This window comes from Aspergillus ochraceoroseus (genome assembly GCF_002846915.1).
Source record: "Aspergillus ochraceoroseus IBT 24754 chromosome Unknown P175scaffold_2, whole genome shotgun sequence".
Classification (NCBI taxonomy): Eukaryota; Fungi; Ascomycota; class Eurotiomycetes; order Eurotiales; family Aspergillaceae; genus Aspergillus; species Aspergillus ochraceoroseus.
Window position 1 is genome coordinate 2,078,689 of NW_024468477.1, and position 22,387 is coordinate 2,101,075.

Here is a 22,387-nt window from a genome sequence, read left to right on the forward strand (position 1 = left end):
AACATCCCCCCCCTCCTCTCCCCTTCTTCCAAAAGATCCCAACTTCAACTTCCTTGCACCCTTTTCACTCTAACCGTGAAAATCTACATCTCCTGCTATTCAAGTGAAATTCATGTCTAGGATCAAAATTTGATTCCTTGATGAGGGTAATAATCACTTAGATATTCTACGTCTTAACTAACTACCTGCTGCAGAGCTGACACTTGACACTCAGGCCCCTCACTTCGCCGAAACCCTTGTCGACTTCTTTTTTTTTTCTTTTGAATACTTCCAATCTTTCCGACAAGTTCGAAGGGTAGCCATGGCTCTTTGCTGCATTCTCATTAGTAGTTGTGATCAAAACTGCTGTTTGAGTTAGTTTAGCTCAAGGACTGGCCTGGCGATGCCGAATGGTGGATTTCTGGCTCTACCCGCGGTGGATAGAAAGTCTTAAGAGCGGTGTGAACCCGGACCCACGGTGTCTTAGATGAGCACGGCATTGGAAAATTTTCATGGCTTATAGATTTCCCGCTGATATCAAGAGATCTACGTGCCGTCTGCAAGTATATCCGGCAGCCTTCTTGCTATTCTTCAAGTCATGCTATATCTTGAATCATTTCCCCCCGTCACCTTTAAAATCCTTTTCCCGAATTCCGTTGTTCCCGATGACCCGTGAGAACACCCACTTCCCAATCCAATTGATATCTGATCTTGGCGCAAAAGACTGACAAAAAGTCTGGATAGCCCCGCGCCGTTTACGGCTTCTAAGCCAGACTGTAATGGCTCTACTTCCGCCATTTAATTTTCTCACTTTACACTATGCCTACTTCATCTTCGTGTCTCTGCTGAGCAGCGTCCTCTTTTGGGGTGTCGCGAACCCGTCCGGGAGTATTTCCTATGTCGATTCATTGTTCATGTGTGTCAGTGCGATTACAGGCGCTGGATTAAACTCTGTAGGTTATCTTTTGAAATCTTCCCGCCGTACCAAAATTCGCCGGAGAATTGGGCTAACGATTAGTAGGTTGCAGCATCTACACTGAGCACCTTCCAGCAGGTCATCCTATTCCTGCTTCTTATGCTGGGGCATGCCATTCTCATTTCAAGCACAGTGCTGCTTGTCCGAAGAAGAGCCTTTCAGCGTAAATTTCAAGGAATCTCCAAGGCACTGGCGCGACGATCGGCTCGAACTGCACCGAGTCCAGGCGACGGGGTTGACTACTGTCCTAAAGGCAAATGCGATATTAAGACCTATCCTAAAAGTCAGATCGTGCCTGTGGTGGGCTCCAGTAGATCGATAGATGAAGACCATATCCAATGGCTTACCAGTGATTTACCGCCTCCTACAGCAGTGAACACTTCCATTGACTTGGAAAGAAAACCTGACCAGACTAGAGATAGTTCTATTTCTAACAAGAAGATTGACCTGCTCCCACCAATGGGTCTCTTCCGAGGGACTCAAAAATATTTCGAGTCCAAGGGGCTGATCTCGCGAAACTCTCAATTTCATGGATTGACCCCAGAAGAGAGAGAAAAACTGCAAGGAGTAGAGTACAAAGCTGTTACTTTTCTATCAGTAATCGTACCCCTGTACTGGGTTATGTTCATTATTTGCGGGATTGTGGGAATGGGAGCGTGGTTGGAAGTTAACAAACCGGAGTTGCCTCGAGAAAACGGGTTGTCCCCTTTCTGGACAGGAGCTTTCTTTGCTGTATCCGCTTTTGTGAACAGTGGTATGGGAATTTTGGACGCGAACATGACGGCTTTGCAAACCAAGTATGATTCTGAATATTCCTGGTCCACCAATGAAGATAACTTACTAACCACCCTTCATAGCACATACCCGCTAATCACTATGGGGTTTTTGATCCTTGCCGGGAACACTCTGTATCCATGCTTTCTACGATTCATAATCTGGACTATGAGGTTAATGATTCCCAATCGACCGTCATGGAAAAGTTGGAAGATCACACTGGATTTCATTTTAGATCATCCCAGAAGGGTACGTTAGTGGAAAAGGAATTTGGCCACCCTCCCACCTCTGACGCAATTTAGGTGTATACGAACCTTTTTCCAGCTCGCCATACCTGGTTTCTGATGGGCACTATCATTGTCCTGAATGGAATCGACTGGGCCGCCTTTGAAGTTCTATCGATTGGCAATGAAGAAATCGATTCGTTACCGACATCCTACCGAATCCTCGATGGCCTATTCCAGTCGCTGGGTTCGTGCTTCCTGTTGCTCTGCACTTATTCAGTCACTAACATCTTTTGTAGCTGTACGAGCCGGAGGATTCACCGTGGTTACTATTGCGAACCTTCGTCAGGGTTTGCTTGTCCTTTATGGTAAGAAAGTTTACTTCAAATTCCAACTTAACACATGCACTAACACTTCATCTAGTCCTCATGATGGTGAGCCATTCCACATACAGTATGAATCCCAAGAGATGCCTGAGCTAATACGTCTCATCTAGTATCTGTCGCCATATCCCGTGTTACTCACCATGAGGTAGGCTGCTCCCAGAATAAAAAATTATCAAATTTCAGTTGCATAACATTTTGATAGAAGCACAAATGTGTATGAAGAGCGTTCCCTGGGAATTTATGCTCAAGACGACGCACTCAACGAGTTCAATCAACAAGCATCCGACAACAGGTTCACGCGATTGGTGAGAAGACATTTTCTAACAAAGGAAGGAACTCGCCGCTATTTCATCCGTGAGCAGCTGCGGGACCAGCTCAGTCACGACTTATGGTGGATTGCGCTCGCGGTTTTTCTCATTTCCATTATAGAATCCCACAACTACACCCTGGACCCCGTGGGATTCTCCACCTTCAACATCATTTTCGAAGTCATCACCGCTTATGGCTGTGTCGGTATCAGTACCGGGTACCCTGGTACAAGCGTTTCATTCTGCGGTGTCTGGCACTCCTTGAGCAAGCTCATTCTGGCGGCAGTCGCTTTGCGAGGTCGTCATCGAGGTCTACCTGTTGTTATCGACAAGGCTATCATGTTGCCAAATGAGTCTCTTGCGTGGGCTGAAGAGGAAGATGCCGCTTTGAGGCAAGATAAAATGTTCTAAATGGTACATCTGCCAGGTTGCTCGTTATACGCATAATCCACAGCGCTTCCTGGATACTTCATATGTTGCATGACTAGTTGACTACGATGACTACGAGATACGCCTAAAACTACGCACTTAATAACTCACATATAGACTATTTTCTTTTTTATTTTATTTCATCGACATTTTCTTTTACATCCATAAATTCGGAATAAGTTCTTCGCCAAGTAGACATGACGAGGCCGTATTATTTCTTCTAACTTTTGCGCAACATCAAGGTGGATGGAATGACATGCATGATTCAAATAGGTACAATGACAATAATCCAGGATAAACGGAGACATCCAGTGCCGTTCTAACAACAATAGACAGCTTAGTCCTCCTCCTCCTCCATCTCCTCTTCTTCCTCTTCCTCCTCTTCCTCCTCGGACGAACCCTCTTCATCACTGCCTTCGTCCTCTTCCTCTTCCTCATCCTCTTCACTGATATCGTTCTCACTAGCCACATCATCCATTAACATATCCTCATCACCCTCCTTCTCCTCCGCTCTACGTTTCTCCTCCTCCCGTCGTCCCTGCTCCAAAATCGCAGCTTTCTCCTCTCTCAGCTTCCTCTGGGACTTCACAAAGGCCCCAAACGGCGTTGTCTCCCAATCCACATCCTTCAGGAAAGTTTCCACCTCTGTGCGATTCCGGGGCGCATACGAAACACTCAGCCTGCGCTCCTCGATCCAGCGAGCGTTGGTCTCCACCTTCTGCACGAGCAGGAGAATCATCTGATTGATCTTTGTGTTTTTGTTGCCACCGCTGCGCGAGCTCACTTGCTTCAACCACCGCTTTAGCGAGACCACGACGGGGACAGAGAGTTCAGGGAACGCAATGTGTTTTGTCCACAGGACAAAGAACTCCGAGAGCAGTTCGGCGACCTGCTCGCCGACGCCGTCTTGGTAGACGCGCGAGCGGAGGTAGGATTTCGGGGCGCGTATGGCGGTGTTGAAATCGAGGGGCTTGAGGGTGCTTGATTTGGGGGCCTTGCGCATCTCCGACGAGTTGAGGACTTCGAGGAGGGCAGACGCGAGAGGGATATAGGTGCCTGTGGCGCGGGAGACGCGCAGAAGCGAGCGGGTGAGTTGGAAGCGCAGCGGGAAGTACTGCGCTGTGGGGATGAGGCGCATGGCGCCGATGGTGATCTGGACCACAGGGTAGATGAGTGGCCGGAGAGCGGACTGTTTGCCAACTTTGGCTTCGACGAGGCCGTCACAGTGTTGGGATAGGACGCGGGACCAGAAATCCAGCGAGTGCACGTATTGCCAGTTGTAAATAGTTTTGTATGATTCCTTAGAGGTGTTGGTGATGCTGCTTCGCAGGTGCATGGCCAGTTGGCGGATGAAGTTGAAGCCAGCGGTGTAGGAGACATTCTGGTCAATGCCCCAAAGCTCAGCGGCCGAGTTCTTCATCAAATTCACACCGGAGAGGGTGTGGACGGTTGTGTTGCGGCTACCCTTGACGACTCCTTCATACGAAGCCTTAAGAACAGCTTCCTTCAGACCAGCATCTCCGATGACCATAAGACGGCGCAGGAGAAGGAAAGCAACAATACGGGTTGCTTCGGTGGTTGATACGTCTGCCCAGATGCCAACAACGGTTTTGATCAGAACCTTTAGGAGCTTTCTGAATTGCAACAGGTAGGGCAACATGGGTTCGATGGACGAGAGGGTAAGTTTCAGAGTCTGTTCGTCGGACAAGTTCACGAGCAATTGATGGACTGAGGAGGTGTGGGACTTGATGAGGGGGGTGAGCGTCTTGAACTTCTTAGAGTCCAGAGACAGCTTGACCTTGCCCGAGGCAGTCTGCTTGACAGGGAGATGATGTGAGAGCACTCTAGGAACATTTCCTAGGGCTGTGACAAGAACCTGGTGGTAAACGTTGGAGTCTGAGATAGAGTATTTCTGCTCCTGGACATCTGCATCATTGAGGTAGGCTGCGGCGCGGAAAGCAAGAACAATTTGTCGCATAGCCCGGATAGAGTTCTGATCCTCCATCAGTTTCTGCCATTTCTTCACCATCGCAACAGTCAGCATGTTGGTTGCCTCCTCCTCCTCCTCCTCCTCCTCCTCTTCCTCCTTAGCTGCCTTCTTCTTTTTCTTTTTAGCTGGTTCTTCTTCTGCCTCTGCCTCACTCAATTCATCGACTTCTGCAAGATCGCCGAAATCGAGTAACTCCGCATCGTTTTCCTTCAGGTATTTATAGAACTCCGGATCTTTTTGTTTCAATGCTTCAAGTTGATCCTTATGCGCCTCAAATGCATCAAGATCGCTGGCCTGAGAATCCGCGTCTTCTTCATCGGCAGACTGCACGCCGTCCTCCTCTCCGCCGCTCGAAGCCGCAGAGGACTCATCTTCATCTTCCTGGGGGTCCGATCGCTTGCGCTTGCCTATCTTTGGGGTGACATTCTTCTTCTTGGCCTTGTTACTCTTCTCTGCCGCAGCATCTGCAATATCGAAACCACCCGAAAAAAAGTCATCGACATTCATTTCCGCGAAGGTATTCTGCTTCTTCTCCTGCTCTGAGTTCTCCTCAGACACATCCTCGTTTCCCGATCGAAGCTTAGCGCTGTCTGCCTTCCTTTTCTCCTTCAGATGGTTTCGCTGCTTGATCTTTGCGGCGGCTTTTCGTCGTTCAAGGACATCCTTAAGATGTTTCTTTTCGAACTTCTTCGTAGATTTTTTCTGGCTCCCGGCCATTGTTGCAGCGATATCCTACCAAACGGGTAGGGCGGGAACAATTCGCGCAGAATAAGATGGAAATAAGGGGGGGAGATCCAATCGCTCAAAGAATTCGAGCGTGGAATAATAGGTAGGGAATGAAGATTAAAAGCGTCAAAAAAAAAAATCTTGGATGGCAGAAAAATAATCACGAGCGGCCGATCAACCCAATCGAGTGACCGCCTTTTGTCCCCTCTTGGTGAGATACTCATTAGTTCAACCATGACGAACTCCCCCACGACTTCGACGCCATGTATGCCCAGCGACCTTTAGCATATGCTCCAACGCCTTATAGCTATACACCAAATACTGCAAGATCGGCATCTATCAATCTCGATGAGGTACCTATACATCGAATCTGAGCCTGTTGGTTGTGTCGCCCGATTAACCAACTTGCCAGGAAGTGAAGCTAGCGTCCAGCTCTGCGGAGCGCGATCTTTACGAGTCCCTGGCTGAGATATACAGCATCATAGTCACACTAGATGGACTAGAGAAGGCATATATTAAGGATGTGGTCACCGAGTCGGAGTACACGGAAACATGCACTCGACTGCTAAAACAGTACAAGTCTAGTTTGGGTGACGACACTGTTGCACGGGAGTTTGTCGACTTGGAGACGTTCAAGCGAACCTGGGAGGTACGTGCTATGTTATAATATGCGTTTGCTTGCACTCCAACATCTGTTCTGACTAATTCGTTGTCTTTTGTGTAGCTGGAATGCCCGCGCGCCACCGAGCGTCTTCGCATCGGACTCCCCGCAACAGTCGAACAGGCCACTCACAGCGGCTCCGCGGCCAACAAGGCTCCAGCAGCCACAGGACCCGCGGGCGGCGCATCAGGAAGTTTGATCCTTACGGCTACAGAGAACTTTATTACGTTCCTGGACGCTCTCAAATTGAACATGGTATCGAAAGATGCGCTTCACCCTCTGCTCTCTGAAGTGATTCAGTCGGCCAATAAAGTGACAGATGTAGACTTTGAAAATCGCGGCAAGATCATCCAGTGGCTGATAACACTGAATCAAATGCGCGCAACAGAAGAACTGAGCGAAGAGCAAGCCAGAGAACTGGCATTTGACATCGAACAAGCATACCAAGGATTCAAGTCGACGTTGGGGTAAATCGCCGGCGCGTCTCGTAGTATATATATATATACAGCCTCGGAGTTTGTGGATTGGGGAAAAGTGGCGTTTGGAGTTTGATACCACAGCGAATGCGTTTTACCTAGCATCAACTCTCTTTTTCTATCACTATACAAGAATTAAGGACCATCCTTGTCTTATGTTCTGGAGTCCCGGATTTCCTCGGTATCTTACTTGTATATTTAACGATTATAAAGTAAAATCTGTGCCATTCTACCCAGAAACTCGGACCCGATTGGAAGGTCTCATTTATCTGCATCTCCAGTTGCTTCCAAGGCAAGAGTTTCTTCTTCTTGATACTGCCCTGAAAAGTGACAGCGACGAGTCGAGCAGCGCTGCTGTTGAGATTGATGATGATCTGCCCCGTCCAGATGTGATGACTCGAATTTAGTAGATTGAAGAGCAGCCAAGAGTGACGAACTGCTTCCTCGCTGGACACGTCTGGCCCCGAGCTCCAGTACGCACGCACTTCTCGTTGAAGTATTGGGCATACATAATGTGGTTGCATTTTGACAAGAACTATTTCCACCTCCCCCCCCCCCCCCCCCCTTTCTCGAGGGCCTGTTTACAATTCCAAGACGTGGAGACGTGGACTTCCTAGAGCTGGGATACATCTCCGGAGACACGCCAACGGAGCCCCATGCCCCGCTCTAGACCTTGACAACACTTGCGCAATGTCGAAATCGAATCGACCACGATGGAGGTAAGGGTTAAGAAAAAGACAAGGCGCTGCTCTTTTCCGACGTTCTCCCGGTCCCGAATCTCGAATTCAATAAAGAACTGGAGGTCTGTTCTGTTGGTATGAAGATAAACCCGGAGTCAGCGAGGCAGTCAAATTGGTCCATGACATGATGGGCCAAGCGGCATCGCGTGAGGTCAAGGGGAATTCTATCAGATCTCTGTCAGCTTCTGCCATGTTGAGATAGATAGTTTCCTGGTTGGCATGATAGTGTGCCATTACTATGGAACGGCAGAAGACCTCCTTGATAAGTAGGCGGTAAGCGGGAGGCTATTACATAAGCTGCTGCCCCACTTGTATGGGTCTCGCTGAGAACGTACTAGTAATTTGCTGCTATAAAGCCACCATTTTAATTTTGGCGATGTAAAGCAGCATGTGGGCACTACCCCTTTAGGAATAGTTACCTTGACTGAAGCCTTGGAATTAAATTAAGGTAAAATTAGTTATTACTAATTTGCCCATGTGTCAATAGTTAACTATAGAATCGGTATAATGTATAACAGGCTCTAAATCTATAATAAAAATATAGGATATGCCTATCCTAAGGATTTGGGAGTCAAAATCTAAAAGGGCTTGGAAAGATAAAATAATAACTATAATTTTTAGAGTAATGATAGTCAGAAAAAAAATTTTTAATTCTGACCATCACCAGCCACCACTGTGGGTCAGTAGATAGTGGCCAGAATAAAAAAAATTTTCTGACCATCATTACGGAGTACTCCGTACGCTAATTCTGACCATCACTATGGAGTATGCTGTAACCCGAGCATAGCGAGGGATCCCCCTTGTAAGAAGAAATCATTCCCTGTTCCCCGTGCTGTTGTTGAATTAGTATCCCATTCCGTGCTCCCCGATCTGGTCAGGCACCGTCAAATAATTCAATATGATCACCGCAGAACCCGATGAGCCTCTTCATGGTTTGACCGCCCATTCGATTCCCCTCCGATAGATATCTGTAGGCCAAAAAATGGAGCTGATAAGCGTTTCTTAGTGCTGGACCTTCCCCAGATTCACATGAAGCCATCCGGCACCGAACTGATACAAACTCTCGAGCTTTTGGCCATCAAACCACGAGGATTTGGATCTAGTGCTCATGAATCGGTCAAGAGCCAGACAGTTCACCCTGCTGGAGTAACCCGCTATCTCACATCGATCATATCGAGCTCTCTATCATGGTTAGATACCGATGAACTGCGGGAGGCTGTCTGGGATGCTGCGGCCGCCCGACTCAGCGAGCGGTCCGGTCGAACAGGTACGCAGACCTAACTCATGAACTCCCGAGAAGTTACACAAAAAAAAAAAAGCCCTAGATCCGAAAGCTAACCCATTACCTTGACAGCGATGCCGGCTATGTCTCGGGTCTTTGTGATCCCCACATCATCGGGGGAAGAGCTCACTCTCACCTTGCACGAACCCTCCTTGACGGCCGACAACCTAGGCATGAAAACCTGGGTTTCATCATATCTCCTCTCTCGTCGCCTGCACACTCTCCCCGACTCTACCCCGCAACTCATCCCATCTGCGTCGATCACTCCGACCTCCGGACGTACCCTTCGAGCACTAGAGTTAGGCGCAGGCACCGGGCTCGTCGGTCTTTCTTTTGCTGCCCTCCGCGGCAAATCAGCAACGGTCCATCTCACAGATCTTCCAGAGATCGTGCCAAATCTATCCCACAATGTGTCCTTGAACGTAGAGCTGCTCACCAACACCGCCGCCACAACCACAACAGGAGTCCTTGACTGGTGCGTCACACCAGAACCGCTCCCCGTTCCCGAAGAACAGTACGATTTAATCCTAGCCGCGGATCCTCTATACTCTCCTAGCCATCCGCAGTGGCTGGTGGACACAATTGCAGTGTGGCTGGGTCGTGGACTGGACGCTCGTGTTGTGCTTGAGATGCCTCTTCGGGACGCTTACCTACCACAAGTGGAGGAGCTTCGTCAGCGAATGGGGCACCTTGGTCTTGCAGTGGTGGAAGAGGGAGAGGAGACTGGATACGATGATTGGGAAACTGCGGACGGAGGGGCGCTCGCAGTCCGGTGCTGGTGGTCGGTCTGGGGCTGGAGCGAGAAACTCTAGACTTTCAAAGATGGTTAACGGGCCATTTCAGGCATGGCCAACGAAGTCACGAAACTCCACGATGAACGAGCGATGATAGAGTAAAGTATATAGATAGCTGCGGTTGTAGATGCCGCGAGCTGAGTTGTTCATAGTCATATAATAGACATCCCCCCCCCGGCATCTAATTGAGCTTTTCCAATATGCACGATGATATCGAAGACCATTGAATATGGAAATTTGATACTTTAAAGGCCTAAAGGACTGTGAGAGTTTTCGAGGAAAGTGGTTCCTGAGGGTCGGGCGCTCACGTGTACCCCAGGCTCCTCTGCAGGGTATGACGTAGTCTCATCTGCTGAAGCTTCACAGTCAGTTACTGGCAAAAATAGAAAGAAAGCTACTCATTTATCTTTTCAACTACTATTATTTCTTTAATTCCATTCTGTTTCAACTGAATTGCCCCCCTGCTGCCTGTTTGCTGTCCTCCTATAAACTCCGCATCCAGCGCAACCTGCAATCTCATCCAACAACGCAAGCTACCAAAATGGTCCTTGGACTGCTCATAATCAGCTCTATACCTACAGTCACTGGAATCACATTAGGAGCAAGTGAACAATGAAAACAAAACAAAACTAAAGGGAAGACGATGCGAGACGAATGGCCAAGTTCTACATAGATGTGGAATGCTTTGCGGAACTACAAGAACTAGAAGAATACAAAGAGCTCCATGGAAAGAGGCTTGTATTGAGGGGTTTAAAAGTACTGTTTTCCCCTTCTTTTGCTCTGTCTAAATCTTAGGTCTTTATTATTAGTATTATTCCGGGGAGGTATTTTATATATGTATTAATGGAGGTGTGTGTGCGCGTTTGCATATTACTACCCACAGGCATACATCAACGACCCGATCTCCTCTGACCGAAAGGTCGAAGCACACGCCGGACAAGCCTTCTACATCAATTACCCCGAGCTGGATCATATGAAACACCTCAAACGTGGACTAGGCCTTGTAACTACAATTTCTGATAACCCTCCGCAGCTGAACTGGCTCTATGCGGACAAGGATACGCATGAAGTGAAGTACGGGAATCGGACGGAGAGCTGCGAGCATGCAGTTGGGCCATGGGACTGGAGAGATGACGAAACGACGATTACTCTTGAAAGGAAAGGTCGGTTTCTGGCGGTTAAGGGTGACGATGGGTCGTGGGAGGTTTACTTTGATCGACACAGGGATGGACTACAGGGTGTGTTGCAAGCTACGGGGGAAATCGGACAGAGTGGTCGCTGTGCCTATTCGATTGAAAAGGACTCTAGTAGAGCAGACCTCGGATTGAAAAAGAAATAATAATAATGATAATAATAACGAAAATTCATGATCTAATACTGAACTGGGGGAATCATGACTATTGTACAACGTGCGTGCTCTTCTTTTGTTCTTTGCCTTCTCACTTCAGGCTGGGAGAATGGAGCATTTGCAATCGGTTTAATCCTCAAATCCATCCCAGCCATTATCATCACTGCCACTGTCAGAACCGGCATTGGCCGGCTCTTGTGCTCTCTTGCGGCTAGCTGCAATGGCACCTTTCATTTTGTTTTCCATCCGTCTTTCGAATCCACTCTTGGTACTAATTCTTGCTCTTGGGTTTTTGTTGTCGTCCTTGGCTCCATTCTTGAGGCCTGATTGTCGTGCCTTGACACCATGCTTTTTCAGCTCCTTTTTGCTCTTCTTGCTGAGATCCGGGAGAGCGTCCAGAAGCCACTTTTCAACAGATTTCTCGCCGGAGGTGCCACGCAGCTTCTCGCTGACGTCGATGATATTCGCAATACTCTTCACGTAAGGGATATCTTCCTTTGTATAGTAGGTCACTGCCACTCCACCCTCGCGTCCAGCTCTCCCGGTTCGTCCCACTCGATGAACGTAAACCGCGGGGGAGTTAGGGATATCATAATTGACAACTCCGTTGATGCCCCGGAAGTCGACACCACGCGCGAGCAGATCTGTCGTGACGAGAATCCAAATCTCGCCTTTACGGAATCCCTTCATGATATCTGATCGCTGGCTGTCCGATAGCTCAGAGTGCAGAACGGCGATTCGCGAGGAGCCACCGGCCTCGGGTGGAATGTCATAAAGCAATTCCGAATGGAGTGCGATTGCTCTAGGGATCGTTTGTGTGAAGATTAAGAATGGTGGGCGAAGACGAACGTCAGAGGCTGTCGCGGCTGTAGGATGGAGAAGCTGTCTGAGGCCTAGGAGCTTTCCTTGCTCTGTGGCAGCATAAACCAGCTTGTGTTTGATGTTTGGGATGGCAGAGTCTTTCAGGCCAATGACAAGTCGTATCAGCGGGTAAGATTTTGTCTCGCTCAGCAAAAGCTTTCGTTCTTTAATAGTCGATTTAGCCATATCTTCAATACTTGATCCCATGGTGGCGGACCAAAGGCTAGCTCGAAGTTCGGGGTGAGTACAGGAGCGCCAGATATCGAGTGTCTGATCTCTGAACAAAGGATCCAGAAGAACATCCGCTTCGTCCAAAACAAGGTTTCTCACCAGAGGCAGGGTTGCCAAGGGCTTTGTCTTGTTCATAGAGAGCGCATTGACGAGAAGCAGTGGGGTTGAGACAAGAATGTCACTTTTCGTAACTGGGATTGATCCCTTATCCTTGTTCTTGTTCTCGGTAGTTTGTTCAGTTTCCGAATCAGATCTTTCTTCCGCATCGCTTTCGTTTAGAATATCCTCCTCTTCACCATCATCACGTTCAACCACCCGCATGCCTTTCCTCATTAACGTAATCTTCACGCCGGTTCCAACCGCTAACTTTCTTCCCTCGTTGACAATTTGACTGGCAAGCTCTTTGGTTGGTGCAACAATGACCGCAAAGATCCCACGTTCCCCGTCTTGCTCGTGGTGGTGTCGAACAATCTTATTGATCACAGGGATCATGAAGGACAGTGTCTTTCCACTTCCAGTAGGGGCAACCGCCAAAAGATCAGGCTCAGTAGAGCTCATAGCACCGGACTGTTCAGAAATAGGTCTGTCCCCGAGCAACAAAGGAAGACTTGCCAACTGCACCTCAGTCGGCACAGTGAACCCTTGCTCGGCAATATTCTCTGCAAGGCGACGCGAAATTTTGTACTTTGTCCTGAGCTCCTTGAAAGAAACAAGTGGCTGCGGATACAACCGACGGGCCTTCTTCTGCTCCTTTTTAGTCAGAGCCTGAGGCTGCTCTTCTTCTTTCTCTTCTTCTTGCTGTTGCTTTCGCTTTTTCTTCTTCTTCTTCTTCTTCGGCTCTTCACTCGGTACCTGGACGGGCTGGACTTCGTCAAGATCACGCATATCCGTGACCTTGATCTTATGCGCATTCAAAATCGTCCGACGTTGAACCTCATCCATCACGTCGTCACCAGATTCCGAGTCAGACTCTCCCCCCTGACTAGCAGACGCCGCCTGGTCCTTCTCCGTCGCAAGATTTGAGCTCCTCGGGCCAGCGCTAGAGCCTTTATTGTGGCTAAAGAAATCCAGATGCAATGCATCGTCGTCATCATTAGCTGCTTCCTCAACAGCATGGCCCCTCTTCCTCTTTTTCCCGTGACTCTTCTCCTCTAGAAGCTTGTCCGCTGCAGAGTTCTGAAAAAGTTGTGGGTTCTCTGCCTTGCCCGTGGACGGAAGCTTGGTCGACGTCGTTGAAGACTGGGCGGCGCCAATCTTCAACTTGGTCGATCTAGTCAACAGCCTGAAAGCATCCATCTTATAACATAGAGCACGGGGGCTTATGTGGAAGAGGACAATTTGCTAGAAGAACGCGAACTGGGGCGGAAAAATGCGCGCCTTAACAAATATGCTGCTGGGACTTAAAGAGTCTCGAGGTATGAATGGAAAAAAAAAAAAAATTTCCTGGAGAATTTCTTCCCCGCACGGACCAATCAGACACAAGGAAATCGAGTCCGTCCAGATTCAATATCAAAAGTCCATTTTCGAGTACTGAATATATAGCATGGTTCTAGAGAGATCAGAGAAATAGTCATCTGTTTATTTAGAGGAGTGACATCCATGAGAATGATTTGTTCTTATTGGTAGCGCTTCATAGGCTTCTTAACGAAATTCCCTGGTTACCGGCTTTGGCAGCAGACAAAAGCAATCTACCGAAAGAGATGGACTCCTACATGGCCCCGGGTATCTAGATCATGTCTTTAAACCGATAAAAAAAAACAGATGTATTGCCGTATCATATAATAGAGTCTATAGGTTTTTCGACAGCGCTCTAGAACAGTAGACAGTAGAATCCCGCTCATCTCCAGCGTTCGTGGGAGAAACGTTTCTAGAGCTCGAGTATCCAACATCCACAGAGGTAAAACAGATGGTCCCAAATTCGCAAAATTTGCCTCAGACAACAGTTAAATTCCATCGTCTATCATACAATAGTACAGTGCACATAGGAAAGTATAACAGGAAGAAAGACAGGGTAGACAGGATTGCATGCGGTTGGCGGTCTAGTGGTGTTCATGGCTAGGATGTCCCTTGTAGCCGACAATGTTCATGCGACCGATGATCTCTCCAACGGTGAAGAATCCAATAACCTCCGCAGCAGTGACACCGGCCAGGGCGATCTCCTTCTTGTTGGCATTGCGAACACGGGCCAGGATCTGTTGGGGGGAGACGAAGTTGGCGTTCTTGAAGGCGGCGGGGCTGCGGAGAGAGTTGATCAAAGGCTGGAAGTAGGATTGGAAAGTGGCCATGCTTCTGAGGCTTGTATTAGTGAAAGTTCTAGGTAGTAGAACTTCGGGCGGGGAAGAAGGCGCTTACGGGGGAGTCATGTTCTGTCCACGGAATACCAGCTTGCCAAGTTCAAGGCCAACCTTCGAGTAGTAGAGAGTAGGGGGGATCAAGGCTGTTTTCATAATGGCAATTAATTAGCAACGGGTCGACTAAACATATTTTGGGTATCCCCCTTCGAGGCAGGCCCAGAGAAGTGAAAAGGATCCATAACATTCCTCTTATCACGATTCCAATGGCGGAGAGGGAAATAGGATATCCGAACACGGAAAATCTCGAAGTGTGACTTACAATCGACAAAGGAGATAACTTTTCCGGTTCTTCCACCGACCTTCCTCAGGGCGTTGCCGAGATTGTTGAGGGCAGGGCCAGCAGCGGAAGAGACACGAGAGAGGCCTTCGGATGCCTTGGAGGCAGCAGCAGAGGCAGCCTCCGAAGCCTTAGAGGCAGCTTGGGAGCTGGAAGAAGAGTATCTGACTGCGGTCCTCCGGGTCAGGAACTGCGATTGCCGCAGCACGGCACGGGACGCCGTGGCAGGCATCTTGATAACCACTGGAAGGGGAAGAAGGATAAAAAGAGAGAAGAGCCCTGGATAACCACAGGTGAAGGACAAAGGGGTCCAATGGCGGGTTGGTCAAGAGCCACAGACACTAAACGTTGCGCAATTGCAGGACCAGAATCTGAGATTTGAGGCTCGGGAAGTTCAGGGAAAACGAACGCCCAAATCTGGTCAATTTTTACTATTCCTGTTTCGGAAATAGACTGTATTATGTAACGATAGCGGCCTCAAAAAAAATAGAGAATTACACATAATACAGAGTTTTAAGCAAGAATATTCCAACAATTAACTACCCCTACAAGAAGAACATAATTCTAATAATGAAGAGGTCTAATTTAAAGCTATTACTGTAGAGGGACAGGTGGTTCTGCTGCTTTGGGCGACTTGTAGCGAAGGTGGGAGGTGCGGCAGAATGGTAAATGAGGAAGGCGGTACTCGATTTGGCCGGAAGTCGGAGGGTAGTCAGGCGGGACAATATTCCACCGATCCGTAGTACAGAGTACTCCGTACCTAACTATATATAGGCTTCGTGCCTGGGGCAACAAACTACATTCTTATCTTTAAAAGAGAGTACTTCGTCCGATTATTCACTTGGCAACCTCTACACTGTGTTCTGCGTGTAAACCGCGTCAATCAGTAATATGAACAATCTACATGTTATAAATTTATTTCTCCATCCTGATTTCTCCTACAATAATAGGGATTATGTGAATCTGTTTGTGCAAAGGAGAGATCTCCAATGATATGCTCTTTTAGTGGATAGCAGAGCTCATCATCTTTATACCAGGAGTAGTTCCAACAGAGTTCCACTGTTGGCAGTCTCGACTCTCGAGTAAACCACAGAAAGTATTTATTTAGCAAAAAGAGCTCGGGGATTCACTAGGATAGGCCAAGTGATTCCATGTTCGCAAAGATGATTCTCCACCAAAGAAGGGGATAGAGAATTGCGGTGCCGCCGGAGAATTGCCAGACTAAGCAAAAGACGACGACCCCAGGACTGTGGACCTTGTAGAGCACACGGTGGACGAAATAGATTCAAAACGAACTGATTAATTAGATTGAAGGCTGAAAAATAACCTCTTTATGCATTCGAATTAACCGAGAAGACGTCTAGAGCCAGAACCAAGTCTTATGGGTGCTTCCGACTATTATTAATTTGCGAGAATTCGAGGCCTTCTGGTTCTTGACTAGAACTGGTGGGATGGGAGTTTGAATGGAGGAACTTTTCCCGTTATCTGCTCTGAAGTACCTCATTAGGTAGTATAGGAGAAGAAGAAGCCTTGAAGCAATGACGGTCCGGATAAAAGGGTACTGGGGACTGTGACGTGCTACAATATCTCCTCCACCCACGCTATCCCACAGGAGCAAAAGAAATACTACTAGTAAAAAGGAAGGGGAAAAAAATGTCTTTCCGATTTGTTGTTTGCTTCTCTGCAGGCGCATAGGCAAATAGGAGACCGTTAATACCAACACTATTGGGCTTGTGTTGTAAGGAACAGCGCCTATCAACTGTGGAGGGGCATTGCGAAGTATTAAAGCTTGTTGGATCCCCCGCGATGACCTTCAACTGTCCATCCCTCTTTTTACTCCATTATCTCCTCTGTTTTCCCTCATCGTGAAGCTCTTCCCTCTTTCCTCCTCTTCTTCTTCTATCCTTCAAGTTTCAACAAACATCATGGCCGCCGCTCTCGACAAGACCAACATCGGTGTTTACACCAACCCCAACCACGATCTATGGGTCGCAGAGTCCAAACCCACCCTCGAGGAGGTCAAGAGTGGTGAAAGTCTGAAGCCTGGTGAGGTTACTATTGAAGTTCGCAGTACCGGAATTTGTGGGTAAGTTTTTTTTTTTTTTTTTGTCTTGATATCAGCTACGACGTCGCGGTTTCATTCCTCTTGGTCTTCTCTGGCCTAACGATTGGCCTCTACTATTTCAGATCCGATGTGCATTTCTGGCATGCAGGATGCATCGGTCCCATGATTGTTACGGGAGACCATATTCTGGGTCACGAGTCTGCCGGTCAAGTGCTCGCGGTCGCTCCGGACGTTACCTCGCTCAAAGTCGGAGACCGAGTCGCCATTGAGCCCAACATTATCTGCAACGCCTGCGAACCCTGCCTGACTGGCCGCTACAATGGCTGTGAGAAGGTGGCTTTCCTGTCGACCCCACCTGTGGACGGCTTGCTGCGTCGCTATGTCAACCATCCGGCTGTCTGGTGTCACAAGATTGGGGACATGAGTTATGAAGATGGTGCCCTATTAGAACCCCTCAGTGTCTCTCTCGCTGCTATCGAGCGCAGTGGCCTCCGTCTTGGTGATCCACTGTTGATCACTGGTGCTGGCCCCATTGGTCTCATTACGCTGCTGAGTGCGCGCGCCGCCGGTGCGACCCCAATCGTGATCACCGATATCGATGAGGGCCGTCTCAAGTTTGCGAAGGAGCTGGCTCCTGAAGTGCGTACCTACAAGGTGGAGATTGGTCTCTCCGCGGAGCAGAATGCTGAGGGCATCGTCAATGCTTTCAATGACGGCAACGGCGCTGCCTCCGACGCTCTGCGACCTACTCTTGCGCTGGAGTGCACCGGTGTCGAGAGCAGCATCGCCTCTGCCATCTGGAGCGTCAAGTTCGGCGGCAAAGTCTTCGTGATCGGAGTCGGTAAGAACGAGATGAAGATCCCCTTCATGCGCCTGAGCACCCAGGAGATCGACCTGCAGTACCAATACCGGTACTGCAACACCTGGCCCCGCGCAATCCGTTTGGTGAAGAACGGCGTCATCAACCTGCAGAAACTCGTCACCCATCGATACGCATTGGAGGACGCTCTGAAAGCGTTTGAGACCGCCGCAAACCCCAAGACTGGGGCTATCAAGGTGCAGATTATGAGTTCGATGGCCGACGTTGAGGCTGCTTTCGCTGGTCAGAAGATTTAGGTCTCATCGCTGGGGTTAGGTACTACTTGTGGTGGAACATCACCAGGGCGTTTTTCACGGGTGGTTTGGCACCGTCTATACATTTTGCTGTCTGATTTTATTTCCTGCGTTTCTATCGTGTAGCCATTTGGACTTGATGCTTTGTTCTTGCATTGTGATGATGACCTTGTAATGTTTTATGATGATCTTGCTAGAGATGCATACAGGTTGAAACTATAGAGATTCTGATAGAATCTGTTCGTTTTGCTCTTTACCATTATTTTCTGTCCTTGTAGTTGGTGCTTTTGAATGATCATTGGGGAATGAAATGTTCCTTACAACGTCAGAGAGCTTTTTATATCAGTAATAAGATTCGTGATGGTGGTGTTTAGGTAGCCGGTTGAGACGAATGACCATTGATATACTCCGTATATATATATATATATATGTATATTGTTTAAAAAAATGGTATAGCATATATTCCTCGCTAACCTCTAGACAGTACTATTTTAATGCATATATACCTCATATACACCTTCCACCATTTAAAGCATGCTGGGGTGCGATATAGAAAAGGGGTTGGGCAATCTTATTATGATTCGACCCCGCTTGTTTCTTTCGTCCTGGGCGATTCTGGACATATCACACCTCTTTGCAGCATTCAGGGGAGGTATTCTCCATGGGAGAGCTTTTATGAAGTGTCAACACCTAATCCCCTATGATTGAATTGAGAACTTGATTGAGCCACTTCTGTACCACCTGGCAGACTACCGCACTTTCCTGTCGTCGTCGTGCACGACTCCATAATCGCATCGAGTATCACGGGCGGATTCGCTGAGAATGATCCTTCGGTTGGCCAGAACCAAGAGAGAATTAGCGGAAAGGGTTACAGCCTCATTAAACCAATATCCGGGGTTACAATCGCTTCAAGGATGGACCCCAGAATCCCAACCACTCCACCCGTGGCAGTGGTCCCTTTCGAGCCTCCATTCTCAACTCTCAAGTCCCCAGATTCATGGCAAGTCGTTCGTATTCCACGCAATTGTGGGCACTAGGAGGGAAGATCTGCACACTAGGGTCTTGGAAATACACAATTAGTGTGTGACTGGTAGGATCCCTGATATTTGAGCGAAGAAATTGTCGCCCACAACGCGAGGAGACTTGGTGATTATTGTTTCTCCAGTGCATCCATTATAGCGACTACGATCGTTAAACGCCATGGAGTGACATACTGAAAAGAGGAGTCTCAAGCCTTAGAGACTTCTGGACCTGAATCCCTTGCATTCCGCTCCCGAGTCCGACCAATTGCCCAGCCCATTTGAACGTCAGCGCAGACGCAATTTCCGTTCCTATCGCCTTTCGCATTGTGCAGTCAGAACCCGCTTACTATGTAAGTACTTTGGTTTACCCCAACATATATAATTAGCAGCGATCACCCCTTTCCCTCTGCTACCTAGGCTCTCCCTGATCATCCATTCCCATTGAGGGTTCCAACTCCCCTCGAAACCCTGACATGTTGGGATCATTACTCTTCGTGCCCCTGGTTGGGGCTACGGTCATTGGGTCATCCCCGGGCCCCAGCGAGAGCTGCCCTGGGTACAAAGCACTTCGTGTTCATGAGGGGTGGAATACTCTGACCGCGGACCTAACCCTGGCAGGTAAACCGTGCAATTCCTATGGCACGGATTTGCAGGATCTAAAATTGCTTGTGGAGTACCAATCTGGTCAGTGCTAAAGTAATCTAGTAATGAATAGTCATACTCATCCCCACTCTTAGATGAACGCCTCCATGTTATGATTTATGATGCAAACGAACAAGTTTACCAAGTCCCTGAGTCGGTTCTTCCCCGCGCCAGGAGCGACTACGGTTATCCCCGACATTCTGTTCTGAAGTTTAGCTACGTAGAAGAACCCTTCTCGTTCACGGTTTCTAGAGGCGACGAAGTGCTTTTCGACACCTCTGCGTCCAACCTCATCTTCCAGTCTCAGTACTTGAATCTGCGAACCTGGCTGCCAGATGACCCATATCTGTACGGTCTGGGGGAACATACGGATTCTTTCCGCCTAGAAACAAACAATTACACTCGGACCCTTTGGAACCGTGATGCCTATGGTGTTCCTCACCACAGCAATTTATACGGCACTCACCCAGTCTACTATGACCACCGTGGATCTGCTGGTACCCACGGGGTATTCCTGCTTAACTCAAATGGTATGAATATTAATATCAATAAGACAGAGGATGGCAAGCAGTATCTTGAATACAACACCCTGGGAGGTATCTTTGACTTCTACTTCTTCACTGGTGCTACTCCCAAGGAGGCTAGTATTCAGTATTCTGAGATTGTTGGCCTCCCTGCTATGCAGAGCTACTGGACACTCGGTTTCCATCAATGCCGATATGGCTACCGTGATGTTTTCCAAGTGGCTGAGGTTGTGTATAACTATAGCCAGGCCGGAATCCCATTGGAGACGATGTGGACAGATATCGATTATATGGACCGACGAAGGGTGTTTACCCTAGACCCTGATAGGTTCCCTATTGGCCGCATGCGCGAGCTAGTGGGATACCTTCATGACCACGATCAACGTTATATTGTCATGGTTGATCCCGCTGTGAGTGTGAGCGACAACTCAGGCTTCAACAGCGGCATGGAGCAGGATATCTTCCTTCGAACACAGAACGGCAGCCTGTATACCGGTGCCGTGTGGCCTGGTGTTACTGCCTACCCTGACTGGTTCCACCCGGGTATCCAAGAGTACTGGAACGACCAATTCAAGGAATTTTTCAATGCTGAAACTGGAATCGATATCGACGGTCTTTGGATCGACATGAATGAAGCCGCCAACTTCTGCCCTTTCCCTTGTACTGACCCCGAGGGATATTCCGTTGAGAATGATCTTCCCCCAGCACCGCCTGCTGTTCGCCCCAGTAATCCTCGTCCATTGCCCGGTTTCCCTGCCGATTTCCAGCCCACTTCTTCTAAGCGATCGGTGAAAAGAGCACACGGCGACAAGGTTGGACTTCCCAACCGCAATCTCCTCTACCCTCCATACAATATCCACCAGGCAGGGGGACCCATCAGTATGAACACGATTCAAACCGATGTTATCCACGCAGGCGCAGGATATGCTGAGTACGATACACATAATCTTTATGGAACGAGTAGGTGCTATGTGCATGGCCTGGATTTATCTCGAAGCTGACGCATGATAGTGATGAGCTCGGCTTCCCGTGTCGCAATGCAAGCGCGACGGCCTAATGTCAGACCACTGGTCATTACGCGCAGTACATATGCGGGCGCTGGCTCGCATGTTGGACACTGGTATGCTGCTTGTTCCGCTCCCTAAGAAGGTCTATTACTGATAATCCACAGGCTCGGTGACAATTTGAGCGACTGGGACCACTACCGTACCTCGATCGCGCAGATAATTGCGTTTGCATCTATGTTCCAGATTCCTATGGTCGGAGCCGATGTATGCGGGTTCGGTGGAAATACAACTGAGGAACTCTGTTCCCGGTGGGCAGCCCTCGGAGCCTTTTACACGTTCTACCGTAACCACAACGAGATTACTTCGACTCCCCAGGAATTCTACCTTTGGCCCACGGTTGCAGAATCTGCGTCCAAGGCTATCGATATCCGATACAGACTCATTGACTATATTTACACAGCACTACACAGACAGACCGTGACGGGCGAGCCTTTCCTGCAGCCTATGTTCTATCTCTATCCCCAGGACGAGAACACGTTCGCAAACCAGGCGCAGTTCTTCTACGGCGATGCTCTTCTTATCAGCCCCGTGATTGAAGAGGGCCTCACCTCCGTGGATGCATATTTCCCGGACGACATCTTCTACGACTGGTATACTGGAGCACCGGTTCGCGGGCACGGCGCCACTATCACCCTCCACGACATTGATATCACTCACATCCCCATCCACGTCCGCGGGGGGAACATTATTCCCGTACGGTCTTCAAGTACCAACACCACCATCGAACTACGCAAGAAGGGATTCCAGCTCATCATTGCCCCGGGTCTGGACGGAACCGCCACAGGCAGCTTGTACCTTGATGACGGCGACTCCCTGGAACAACAGCAGAGCGTCGAAATTGAATTTGAATACCGCCATGGCTTCCTTTTCGTGAAGGGCCGGTTTGCGCGTTACCTCCCTGTGGTGCTGGAGAGCGTTACCTTACTCCCGAAGCCGGGCCGCTCAACGGGGGAGCCGCTGATCATCCCTGCTGGACTGACACTGACTGGCCCTACTCAGATTAAACTAGCTGAACAAATGGAACTTGCTTTGCGTTAGGGTTGTTACCTTGGTGGAGCTTAGGTAGGACCCAGGCATCTTGTGTTCCCTAGTATGCTATGTATATAACTGCCGACCAGGTTAATAAGTAAGTCGGACA

General features: G+C 48.7%; 7 protein-coding genes across 7 annotated transcripts; 4 read left to right on the forward strand and 3 right to left on the reverse strand.

Moving 5' to 3' along the window:
- The first annotated feature begins 722 nt into the window (after positions 1–722).
- Positions 723–3,207, forward strand: P175DRAFT_0542847 (putative potassium transporter). Its single transcript, XM_040900366.1, has 7 exons — positions 723–932; positions 1,001–1,752; positions 1,813–1,978; positions 2,032–2,200; positions 2,253–2,329; positions 2,450–2,484; positions 2,542–3,207. Exons 1-7 carry the CDS (start codon positions 759–761, stop codon positions 3,056–3,058), a joined length of 1,890 nt encoding a protein of 629 aa, XP_040754238.1. The 5' UTR covers positions 723–758; the 3' UTR covers positions 3,059–3,207.
- Positions 3,208–3,284: 77 nt separating this feature from the next.
- Positions 3,285–5,893, reverse strand: P175DRAFT_0499383 (mRNA-binding ribosome synthesis protein NOC2). Its single transcript, XM_040896728.1, has one exon. It carries the CDS (start codon positions 5,781–5,783, stop codon positions 3,414–3,416), a length of 2,370 nt encoding a protein of 789 aa, XP_040754239.1. The 5' UTR covers positions 5,784–5,893; the 3' UTR covers positions 3,285–3,413.
- Positions 5,894–6,045: 152 nt separating this feature from the next.
- On the forward strand, positions 6,046–11,073 carry P175DRAFT_0514847 (uncharacterized protein; the record flags this gene model as incomplete). The annotated part of the gene is made up of 10 exons (XM_040898825.1): positions 6,046–6,145; positions 6,205–6,441; positions 6,517–6,920; positions 8,167–8,171; positions 8,676–8,936; positions 9,024–9,718; positions 10,248–10,350; positions 10,386–10,501; positions 10,629–10,983; positions 11,018–11,073. The coding sequence occupies exons 1-10, from the start codon at positions 6,056–6,058 to the stop codon at positions 11,071–11,073; spliced, it is 2,322 nt and encodes a 773-aa protein (XP_040754240.1). The 5' UTR covers positions 6,046–6,055.
- Positions 11,074–11,119: 46 nt separating this feature from the next.
- rok1 (RNA-dependent ATPase ROK1) lies at positions 11,120–13,585 on the reverse strand. The gene has a single exon (XM_040900639.1). The coding sequence runs from the start codon at positions 13,479–13,481 to the stop codon at positions 11,223–11,225; it is 2,259 nt and encodes a 752-aa protein (XP_040754241.1). The 5' UTR covers positions 13,482–13,585; the 3' UTR covers positions 11,120–11,222.
- A 351-nt stretch (positions 13,586–13,936) lies between these two features.
- P175DRAFT_0499388 (F1F0 ATP synthase subunit g) lies at positions 13,937–15,137 on the reverse strand. The gene is made up of 3 exons (XM_040896729.1): positions 14,799–15,137; positions 14,538–14,622; positions 13,937–14,474 (listed from the first exon to the last, which is right to left on the reverse strand). Exons 1-3 carry the CDS (start codon positions 15,046–15,048, stop codon positions 14,225–14,227), a joined length of 585 nt encoding a protein of 194 aa, XP_040754242.1. The 5' UTR covers positions 15,049–15,137; the 3' UTR covers positions 13,937–14,224.
- Positions 15,138–16,499: 1,362 nt separating this feature from the next.
- Positions 16,500–18,291, forward strand: P175DRAFT_0453867 (NAD(P)-dependent alcohol dehydrogenase). Its single transcript, XM_040894556.1, has 2 exons — positions 16,500–16,902; positions 17,004–18,291. The coding sequence occupies exons 1-2, from the start codon at positions 16,742–16,744 to the stop codon at positions 17,995–17,997; spliced, it is 1,155 nt and encodes a 384-aa protein (XP_040754243.1). The 5' UTR covers positions 16,500–16,741; the 3' UTR covers positions 17,998–18,291.
- A 1,198-nt stretch (positions 18,292–19,489) lies between these two features.
- Positions 19,490–22,287, forward strand: agdC (putative alpha-glucosidase; the record flags this gene model as incomplete). The annotated part of the gene is made up of 4 exons (XM_040895828.1): positions 19,490–19,700; positions 19,754–21,142; positions 21,194–21,302; positions 21,354–22,287. The coding sequence occupies 4 exons, from the start codon at positions 19,490–19,492 to the stop codon at positions 22,285–22,287; spliced, it is 2,643 nt and encodes an 880-aa protein (XP_040754244.1).
- Between the last annotated feature and the right edge of the window lie 100 nt (positions 22,288–22,387).